This window comes from Sus scrofa, chromosome 2, assembly GCF_054392235.1.
Source record: "Sus scrofa isolate SSC_HxYL_T2T_F1_AM1 chromosome 2, Sscrofa_HxYL_maternal_Yorkshire_Landrace_v2.0, whole genome shotgun sequence".
In the NCBI taxonomy this organism is placed as follows: domain Eukaryota; kingdom Metazoa; phylum Chordata; class Mammalia; order Artiodactyla; family Suidae; genus Sus; species Sus scrofa.
The window spans coordinates 161349377-161360000 of NC_139384.1; the positions used below are offsets into that span (position 1 = coordinate 161349377).

Below are 10624 nucleotides of genomic sequence, written 5' to 3' on the forward strand. Positions count from 1 at the left end.
GCAAGAGAAGAGCCGGACTGAGCTTCTCCGGGGACCAGGCTGCAGAGGCGGCGCTGACGGATCGCACGCTGCATCGTCATCCGATCGGGGCGCAGGGGTCAGGCCTTGTGGGGCGCTGCATGGTTTTGGTCACTGGACGCAGGTTACCCGGCTCTGGGAGGGGACAGCTATGCTGTTTCACCCCCGTGATGGCAGGGCCGCTGTGGGCCAGGCGCGCGTGCATTGGCCGTTTACACACGCACCGGCCAGGGAGGAAGGTTCCCTTTCAGATAGAGGCGCTCACGGGAGGGGCCCGCCTAAAAGGGGCCGTGTTGGTGATGCTTATAAATTTAAAAAAATTTTTATTAAAGTATAGTTGATTTACAGTGTTCCTTCAACTTCTGCTGTACAGCAAAGTGACCCAGTCACATATGTGTGTATATATATGTGTGCGTGTATATACATAGTCTTTCTTTCTTTTTTCTTTTCTTTTCTTTTTTTTTTTTTTTTTTGTCTTTTTAGGGCTGCACCCTCGGCACATGGACGTTCCCAGGCTAGGGGTCAGATCAGAGCTGCAGCTGCCGGCCTCCACCACAGCCACAGCCACATGGGATCCAAGCCACATCTGCAGTCTACACCACAGCTCACGGCCACGCAGGATCCTTAACCCACTGGGTGAGGCCAGGGATCGAACCCGCACCCTCATGGATACGAGTCGGGTTCATCACTGCTGAGCCACCGCAGGACGAACCCATGTCCTTTTGGGGTTTTCCGTAGTATCTTCCACCACGGCCTTTCCCGAGACTGGACACGGTTCCCTGTGCTGTGCAGTAGCACCTCATGGCTTATCCATTCAAATGTAAGTGTTTGCATCTACCAACCCCAAACTCCCCGTCCGTCCCCCTCCCTCCCTCCCTGCTGGCAAACACACGTCTGCTCTCCATGTCCCCATGGGATCTGTTTGTGTTTGTGGATAAGCTCATTTGCGCGTAGTTGAGATTTCGTATACGGGATACCATATGCTAGTGGACCCGTCAATGAGTATAAACTGTAGCTCTGGCTCCTGGCCTGCCCTCCGTGTCCCTTTGAACTTGTCCCTGGATCTCTGTGGGCCTCAACGTTCTCGTCTATAGATGGAGACAGTCGTTAGAATATGTGCCTCGTGGAATGAATGAACAAATAGAGGTGAAATGTCTTGGTCAACCGTAAGGTGCCCTTTCTGAGCCTTTTTCCACCTGTCTGAGCTTCATTTAGATCATTTATAAAATAGACTAACTAAATTGAAAAACTTAATAAATAAAATGGGGATATGACTAGACGAGACTAGGTATGTCTCGGCTCTTTCCCCATTGATCTGCTAAATATTTATTGAATATTTTATAACGGGTAAGAGTCTGAGCGGGAGGCTAGGCGGCCAAGCAAGTGAAAGGCATGGGGGGTGGGGGGTGTCCTCTGGTACCTGGAAGGTAGCCAGGGCCACACAGCAGGTGGGACTTCTCTGGGGGGTGGAGGACAGAGGGGGTCAAGGGAGGCTTCTTGGAGCCGGAGGGTCTTCCAGCTTTTTGCAGGTTCTGAGGTTGTGAAGGTGGCGAGACGATAATAACGGTTTAAGTTGTGCTGAACTCAGCACTGGTGGGGGTGAGTCCCGAGGGATACAGAGTGTAGTCCAGGGAGCCCAGGGCTGTCGTCAGGAAACAAGTTCAAGCCCTGCCTTCCTCCCCACCCTCTGCCTCACCTTCCAGGAAGCCCTTCCCTCTGGAGGCCGGACAAGGACACAGAGTTTATTGCAAGTGAAAGGGTGTTAAGCAGAGAAGTTACTTGATACAACCTATGTTTTAAAAAAAGGGAGTTCCCGCTGTGACTCAGTGGTTATGAATCTGACAAGTATCCATGAGGAGGCGGGTTTGATCCCTGGCCTCACTCGGTGGGTGAAGGACCCGGCGTTGCCATGAGCTGTGCTGTAGGTCGCAGACGGGCTCAGATCTGCTGTGGCTGTGGCTGTGGTGTAGGCTGGCGGCTGCAGCTCTGATTCACCTCCTAGGCTGTGAACTTTTATATGCCGCGGGTACAGCCCTAAACAGCAAAAAAAAAAAAAAAAAGCTTAGGCTGCTTTGTGGAGAATTTGTTGGAGGTACAAGACAGGAATTTTCTCTTTTAAGGGCCACACCTGCGGCATGTGGAGGTTCCCGGGCTAGGGGTGGCATCGGAGCGGCAGCGGCCGGCCTGCACCACAGCCCCAGCCACGCCAGATGGTTAACCTACTGAGCCAGGCCAGGGATGGAACCCACATCCTCAAGGATACAGTAGGATTCGTTTCCACTGAACCCTGAGGGGACACCGCCAGACAGGCATCTAAAAGCAAGATCGGATTTGATTTTTTCGAGTGGGTAAATTGCGGTTAATTGGATGACCTGGACCGAGACAGTTCCACGGGGGTTCTTGTCGGGTCCGCAGCGCTCGGCAGCCGTCGGGGCTGACACGATCGGGGTCACACCGCCAGATGCACACGTTTAACCTCGCAAGTTTATTTCCTCTGAGGTGTTTCGTAACCGTCTTTAAGGAGTTAAAAAAAAATCCACTGATTTTGCTGAGTCATTTTTCTTCCTTCTTAATTATTTCCTGGTTGCTCATGATTTGGTTTTTCGTACACCTCGTGCACGAAACTCAGCAAATATTGACAGGGCACCAGAGCCGAAGATGCCAAGAAAGATAAGCCCCAACCCTTGACCAAAGGAAACTGATATTTTGCCAAGAGGAAGTAGTTGGAGAGACAAGGATCATAAAAGCAGAGGTAAAAGGGAAATGCAGGAAGACAGACAGACGGCCTCTGCCTTCCTCCTCCGCCTCCCGTCCCAGGCTGCCCGTCTCCTCTGCTTCCCACCCGGCAGCCTCCCTCTCCGCAGTCCTTGCTCTGCTGCCCAAACCCAGTTTCTCAGAACGCATTCCTTGACCCCCTCCGGATTCGGTCAGTCTCCCCTGAGAGGGCCCTTCCTCTGCCGTTCTGCCCTCTCTGCCCCTCGTGCCACCTGCTCGCCCCCCCCCCCCGCCCCGCCCCGGAAGATCACGAGCTCCCGGAAGACAAAGCCCCTGCCTGTCTGACCCACCTCTGCAGCCTGTGCAGCGCTGAGCCAGTGCTTGGCTCACAGGTGCCCTGCACAGACCTTTTTTTCAAAAGGCAAATAAACAAAAGCAAATGAAATGCTAAAGAACATTCCATGATAATCCCAAGGAGACGGAAAGGATACTGGGCCAGGAGAAGCAGAATAAAACCTCGGAGAAGTTTCATCACATTTGAGGTTATCATGGAAGGGCAGCGGGAATTGGGTAAGAGAGGGCGGCTGGAGAGCGAGCAGCATAAGCCAAGGTCCTGTGGCCGCACACGCGAGCCTTGAAACCAGCGGGAACCTTGGAACTGACCGCATTGGCTCCTCCCACTTCCATGGGCAGGTGCCTTTTTTCTTCTCACACTTTCACTTTGTGAGACTGCTGCCCCATAACGTAGATGAACTTCAGAGGATTCTAATCCTCTTTGGGGGAGAAAGGAAGATATGGCTGAGGGTGAAGTAAAGACGACTCACCTGGAACGCAAAAAAGTCCTCCGCGGGCGCGTTCATGATGTTGCAAATCTGAAAACCAGACGAATAACGGAGCGCCGGTTAGACGTGAGCGAGTCCCCCTCGAGGGCCCTGGGCCTGTGCTCTTTTCAGAAATGCCATGGCCTTGCCCCCAGGCATGCACATTCCTCTCATCGCCTAAACATTCTCAGGATGATTTCAAATGATTAACTGAGGCTGTGGAACAGGAGAGCTACCTTCGAAACCTGACTTTTACCATTTGCTTCCCTTGCGAGTCCTTCCAAGCTTGGAAAACTTCAGGCTGTAATCTGTCATTAATGTTTACGTAGTATCTTGTTTTCTCGTCCCCTTTGTTTGAGTATTTAGTTGTGTGCCGTTTTAAAAAATTAATATAAAGAATGCTGCTCTAAACGTCTTTGAATCGGTTACACTTGTTTGTGTGGTCAGGAAGGAGTTCTTCCTGGAGGTACAGACTTCTTGAGAAAGAAAAGCAACTGTAGCTTTTGTCGTATATGCAAGATTCCTCTCCTGAGAAGCAGCCCTTCCATGCAGATGGCACTTATCTGATCCCTTCAGAGCCCTGCCCCTGGGGCTGCTGTGTACAGTTCGGTAGTACGTGTACTGCACAAAGGCCTCTGGGTGAGGGGATGACTGGGGCTTGAAATCTAGCCTGTTCTTGACTTGCAGCTCCGTGGCCCTAGCCTTTCTCTTTTCATCCATCTAGAGGGGGTGTCTTTTTCTGGCACTCAGCGGTACCCCGTGAGCTTGCGGTGGCCCCGCCCACCCAGGGGACCTGACCGTCTTCTGGTCTCGGTGGGTGAGCTGTGCACCCGCTGTCCCACCCCCCGGCCTCTCCTGGGCCGACTCCGTCGTTGGCGAGTGTTCTCTCCTGCTCTCTGCCTCCTCTGAAGGCTCCTCCCCTCAGCCCATGCCTGATTCCCTCCCATCCTTGGGAACTAAATCCTCCTTGGACCCAGCGGGGTCTCTGTGGAACCATCCAGGCCTTCTCCTCCTGCCCTTGCCTCCTCCGGGCTCTCATCACCCACGCCCACCTCAGGGGGCCACACACTGCTGTCCGCCCCCAGGACTACTCAGCAGGTGACCTAATTGCCACACCCGGCAGGGATTTTCGGTTTTCATCTCCATGGACCCCTTTCCGTGCACTTGGCCTTCTCGCGCCCTGTTAACCACCCACCTCCTTCGTCTCCACAGTCCCGCCTCTCCTGGACCCCGCACCTTCTGATTGTCCTGCACACACTCGTCTTCTCCCGCCCCGTTGTTGAAGGGTGGCCTCCTGCAGTGTCCCCCCCCAGTCCCTCTCACACTCCCCGGTGACCTCAGCCACCTCATGGCTTCAAGTCCCGTCTGTGACCCGGAGCAGAGGACAAGACGTCTGTAACGGTGTCTCGACTGCAGTCGGTACGACTCTCCCTTTTCCTTGACACGCATCCTCGCCGCCCGTCCCGCCTCTCCCTCCACGGCGGCAGCGCCATCGCTTCCGCTCCTCGCTGGACACTTGCTCCTGAACCCGGTCCGTCCCATCTTGCCTGCAGCTGATCTCAGCGTCTCACACCCAAGGCTCACGGCAGCGCTCTCCCCTCGGTCTAGAAGCCTGACAGCGGCTTTGGCCCCTTGCTTCCTCCCCCTCTGCCGCAGTCAGGCACAGAGCCCGCTCAGCACGGGGTCTCGACCTGGTCTTCCCCTCCAGCTCACCTCTGCCAGGGTCCAGGTGTGGCCCGAGCAGGTGTGTCTCTTGCCTGCCTCACTGCAAGCGCTCCCTGGCTGTTAGCCATCGGACGTGTTCTTGACTGGCTCTGCCTTCGCGCACGTGCGCATCATCTCATTGGTAACGCTTTTTGCTCTGCTTCCCGTCCTCATCATTCCGGATCTATTTTCTGGAGCGCTCTCACAGTTATCTTTCTTTTTGTGTTGTCGGGTTTTTTTGGTTTGTTTGTTTTGGCCACATATGCAGCATGCGGAAGTTCCCAGGCCAGGGATAGAACCTGCCCCAAGGCAGGACCTGCACCGTAGCAGTGACAACACCAGATCCTTAACCCAGAGCACCACCAGGGAACTCCCAGAGTTATCCTTCTAAAATGAAAATTCGCTGTGAGGTCTCTCTTGCTTAAAAGCCCATCACCCATAGACGAAAGTCTCACGCCCTTGACCTGGCGTCCAAGGCTGCTGTGATCCGGCTCCACCTCCCGCGCAAACCTCGTCTCCTGCCGTCTTCTGCCTCAAACCTAACCCTCCGGCAGCCCTGAACGGGCCACACCACGTGGCTTCAGCCTCCACCCCGTGTTCTTTGCCCACGTTGTTCCCTCCACCTGGACTCCTCCTTTCCTGCCATCCCTGCCCAACCACGATTCGCTTTAAAACCCAGACCAGCACGCTCTGGAGATACAGGCTGCTTTAGGTGACCCTGCTTCGTGTTGCCAGAATGTAGCACGTGCATCTCTGCTGTGGCCTCATCGCATTGTAGCACAACCATGTCTTCCCAGAGATCACTCCCACTTGATGATGCGTCTGTCTCTGCAGCCCCAGAGCCAAGCACAACCCTGGGCACGTAGCAAATGCCCAGTAAATGAACACCCTGCAGCACGAGCAGCGCTGTGGAATGTGCCTGGCGGAGGATACAGAGGTGACCGGGCTCACGTGAGGGGGAGACGTGCAGGTCACAGACATGACCCTTCTCTCTGGGGCGGGGGATGCTGTCCCTGTGCCCAGGACCCCGTTTAAGCTCTGCCGTGTGGCTGGGCATGTGACAGGGATGGGAGGTTGGGGGTGACCACTCAGTCTCTGGGATGAGAGGCTAGCCGGGTAGACCCGCCAACCCTGACGTTGTCCCTGATTGGGGGGGGGGGGGTCTCCCGCTGTCAGACGGTGCACCTCGCCCTCTCTCTGCATTTCCTGCTTCCTCAGATGTCAATTCCTAAGCACATCCCCTTGGACCGACCATTCAGGGAACTGAGAAATGAGTGAGTCGGGCTTTTAGACACACTTTCCAGCGATTTCCACACACTCTCGGTCTGAGATCCCTTCACTCTTCTGCCTGATGCCAAAGCCCCCCCCCCTTCCAAGTCGTATTACTTACCAGGCCATTTTGGGCAACGTACGTGGGCAGACCGCTCACCAAAGCCCAGTGGTCAGGAGGTGGGTTCCTGTAACAGCCAAAGACCAGCAGTAACTTTTGAGGCAGCGCTAGTTGGACTGAAAACTTGAAACTGGGTCCTACCCTCCCTCTCCTCCCTGGTGGTTCCGAGCACCCACTTCCTGTACCTGGCTAAGCCCAGAATCTTGGCTAAACATCTTAATATCTAAGTTTGGACACTGATTTATCAAAAAAAGTGATACATCAATTTTATGGATTCCGCACTGTTTGACTACCTAAGAGACAAAATTCCTCCAACAGATTGTTAGCGGCTGCTGAGCAAAGACAGGTACCATCCTTCTCCTGCGCTGGTACTTAGGGAGAGCGCGCGCAATACGTGGAGCGAGGAAAACCCACCCAGGGCGAGTTCCTCCCGCATCCATCCCGGGCACTAAGCTGAGCTCTTCACATGCCTATTTATCCCTCAAAGCAACATCGTGATCTCTGGCAGTAGGATTTTTACTTGCTTATTGTGAAAAAAGTACACGGAGGAATGCACTACAAATCTCATCAGGTGTTTGAAGGTGAACACCTGTGAAGCCACACCCGCGTCAACAGCGACCTTGCAGGGTAGCTGGACATCCCTGCCTCGTCCCTTCCACCTGCCACCTTCCCCCGAACCCCACAGGTAACCCCCGTTCTGACATGACGGTTCTTGCTTTTCTGTGGAGTGTCATCGCCTGGTCCCCTGTACTGTTTCGCCTGTTTTTCAGCCTCACGGAGGTGTAGACTCATGCAGTGTACGTGCATTGTTTGTCATGCGGCTGTAATTCATCCGTCTTATGTTCTTAAAGTTCTCCGCCTGAAACGGCATGGGCTGCGTGCATTCAGTTGCGGATGGGCGTCCCCTCAGCTCGGGGTTAACGTAAGCAGAGCCGCTCTGCTCGCCGCGGTGTACACGCGCTCTCAGCTCCGAAGGGCATTCGTGAGATGCGTGTATCTTCACCTTCACTAGATGAGGCCAAAGTGTTTGCTCAGGTGGCCCTGCCGTTACACTCCCATCAGTGGTATTTAAAGTTTCGTTTGCTCCATGTTTCTGTCACTACTTAGTATTTACAGACATTTCTAAAAAATTACTTTTAGAAGATTAAGAAAGGGCTTCTCAGAGTTCCCACTGTGGCACAGAGGGTTAAGAACCTGACCGCAATGGCTAGGGTCCCTGCTGAAGCACAGGCTCGATCCCCAGCCTGGTGCAGTGGGTTGGAGCTCAGATTCAGTCCCCCGCCGGGGGAACGTCCATGTGCCACAGATGCAGCCACCAAAACCAAACATGCAAATGAACGAATGTATGCGATAGCTGTTTAAAAAAGAAGCAAGTCCTCCGAGGGAGATAAGGTATATGCCATGTTTCTTTTAGTGTGGCCGACTGTGTTGACTGATTGTTCTTTTTGTTTTTTCAGGGCCGCACCCCTGGCATGTGGAGGTTCCCAGGCTAGGGATCAAATCAGAGCTGCAGCCACCAGCCTACACCACAGCCACAGCCACTCGGGATCCGAGCCCCATCTGCGACCTACATCACAGCTCACGGCAACTCTGGATCCTTAACCCACTGAGTGAGGCCAGGGATCAAACCCCCAACCTGATGGATACTGGTTGGATTCATTTCCAGTGCGCCACGACAGAAACTCCTTGACTGATTTTTCGAATGCTAACTCTGCATTCCTGGAATAAATCCCAATTGTACCATGATGTGTAATGCTTTTAACTTTTATTTGGTAAAATTTTATTTAGAATATTTGCATCAGGAGTTCCCGTTGTGTCTTAGTGGGTTAAGAACCCAACTAGTATCCATGAGGATGGGGGTGAAATCCCTGGCCTCACTCAGTGGGTGAAGGATCCAGCATTGCTGTGAGCTGCGTGTAGGTGGCAAACATGGCTCAGATCTGGCGTTGATGTGGCTGTAGTGCAGGCCAATTTGACCTCTAGCCCAGGAACTTCCCTGTGCCACAGGGGCAGCCCTAAAAAAAAAAAAAAAAAGAATATTTGCATCTAAGAGTTCCCCACGGCCAAGAGGTTTAAAGATCCAGCATTGTCACTGCTATGGGTCAGGTTTGATTCCTGGCTCAGTAATCCCTGGCCCAGGAATTTCCCCACAGCATAAGTGTGGCCACAAAAAAATTTAAATTAGATTATTTGCATCTGTGTTCACAAGGGAGCTCGGTCAGAATTTTCCTTTTTCGTACAGCCCTTGTTGAGTTTTGGTATCAAGGTTAGCCACTTCTTTTCCTGCTCTCTTGGATAATTTGTATGCGAATTGCATCATTTCTTCTTCGAATATTTGGTGGAACCCCTCCTGAAAGTGTCTGGGCCTGGAGTATCTTTATGGGAGGTTCGAGGGCATTTTATTGTTTTAAGACTGTCCTGCTCTTCCGTTTCTCCCTTCCTCCCTCCCCTCCTTTCTTTTGCTTGTCTTTTTATGACCGAACCCGGGGCATATGGAGGTTCCCAGACTAGAGGTCCAGTTGGAGCTGCAGCTGCCTGCCTACCCACAGCCACAGCGATGCGGGATCCGAGCCACATCCGCGACCTATGCTGCAGCTTGTGGCACTGCTGGATCCTTAACCCACTGAGCGAGGCCAGGGGTCAAACCTGGGGCCCTCTTTTCCTTCCTCATGGAGCTCATTTGCTTTTCTAGTTTTCTTGCTCGGTCTCGCCAGGAATTCCTCAGTTTCATCTGTTCAAGGAAACCATTTTGGGTATTCCTTATTTTGTCAATATTTCGTTAATTTCTGGGCTCATCTTTGTTCTTTTGGAGGGGCTGTTATTCTGCTTGTTTGTTGATTGTTTCTTGAGATGATGCGATGGCTAGCTTCTCTCTGCCCCTGGCAGTCTACTGTCCAGCCTGCTGCTCCCTGCCCCTGGACACCGGCCTGGGTGGACTCCATCCCGGGATGCCTGGCCTTCTAGCTTCTGGTTGGGTTTAACCCACTGGGGAGACCTGGCCAAAACCAGAGGAAGGTAGAACCCTGCGGTCAGGTGATTTCGTTCCCCGGTTCCCCCCGCAAGGTAGCTCCAGGCTATAATTCATCCCTTTTAAATAAGGGAAGTATTCTAATTTGAATGTGACACCTCACATCTATTGGGCCCCTGACTGATTCAGGTGGCTTCATAAATCCTTACTTTTTTATCTGTTTTTTTTTTTTTCTAATATGAACACTTAAGACTGTAAATTTTACCTTGAGCCTGATTTCACTGCATAGCATTGGTTCTGATATGTGATATTTTCATTATTTTCAGTTCAGAATACGTCATCATTTCCATTGATTTCTTCTCTTACCCATGGCTTATTCGGAGTGTATTCCTTTTTTTCAGAATGGTATTTCGTAGTTTCCAAGCACATGGAGATTTTTTTCTAATTCGCTTTCCTGCTGTTAGTTTCTAGCGTATTTTCCCTGTGGCAGAGGGCATCTCTATGTGATTTCAGTCATTTGAAACACGCTGAGGTTTGCTTTAGGGTCCATCGTATCACCCATGATTGTAAATGCATATGTCAGCTTGCAGAGACGGAGTGTTCTGTAGTTTGGGGGTGAGGTGCCATGTCATGTGTACATTACATATATAGCATACATCTGCATATATAGATGAATACATATATTCATTTAAGTTTGTTCATTATCTGATTCCACTGTTCTCTATTCTGCTTGTCTTCGCCTGGTCAATCAATTAGCACTTGTCTATATGTTCTATATTTCCATCAGCTTTTGCTTTTTTTTTGAGTCCATGTTATGGAGTGGATGTACTTTTGTAAATTCTTGGTCTGTCAAGTCGACGGGCCCCTTGCCATTAAAAAAGGACCATCCCTCTGCTAATGTATGTTGATACCCATCTTCCCCGATGGTGACACGGTTACGTGAGGGTTTTCTGGACTAGCATTCGCCCCGCATGTCTTTTTTCATTCTTTCACTTTCAACCTCTCTGC

The 10624-nt window shown here is 52.0% G+C and overlaps 2 protein-coding genes across 8 annotated transcripts in view; one reads left to right on the forward strand and one right to left on the reverse strand.

The window, feature by feature from the left end:
• Positions 1-10624, reverse strand: part of PDE6A (phosphodiesterase 6A) — a 62072-nt gene that overhangs the window by 30146 nt on the left and 21302 nt on the right. For all 6 annotated transcript variants that reach the window (XM_005661807.4, XM_085015090.1, XM_085015092.1 and 3 more), the window contains 2 exons: positions 6649-6715; positions 3558-3605 (listed from right to left, as the gene is read on the reverse strand). In XM_005661807.4, the coding sequence (XP_005661864.1) occupies positions 3558-3605; positions 6649-6715 (115 nt within the window). The remainder of the gene's footprint in view (positions 1-3557; positions 3606-6648; positions 6716-10624) is intronic.
• The window catches only part of SLC26A2 (solute carrier family 26 member 2), a 92951-nt gene that overhangs the window by 20586 nt on the left and 61741 nt on the right, over positions 1-10624 (forward strand). The window lies entirely within an intron of this gene.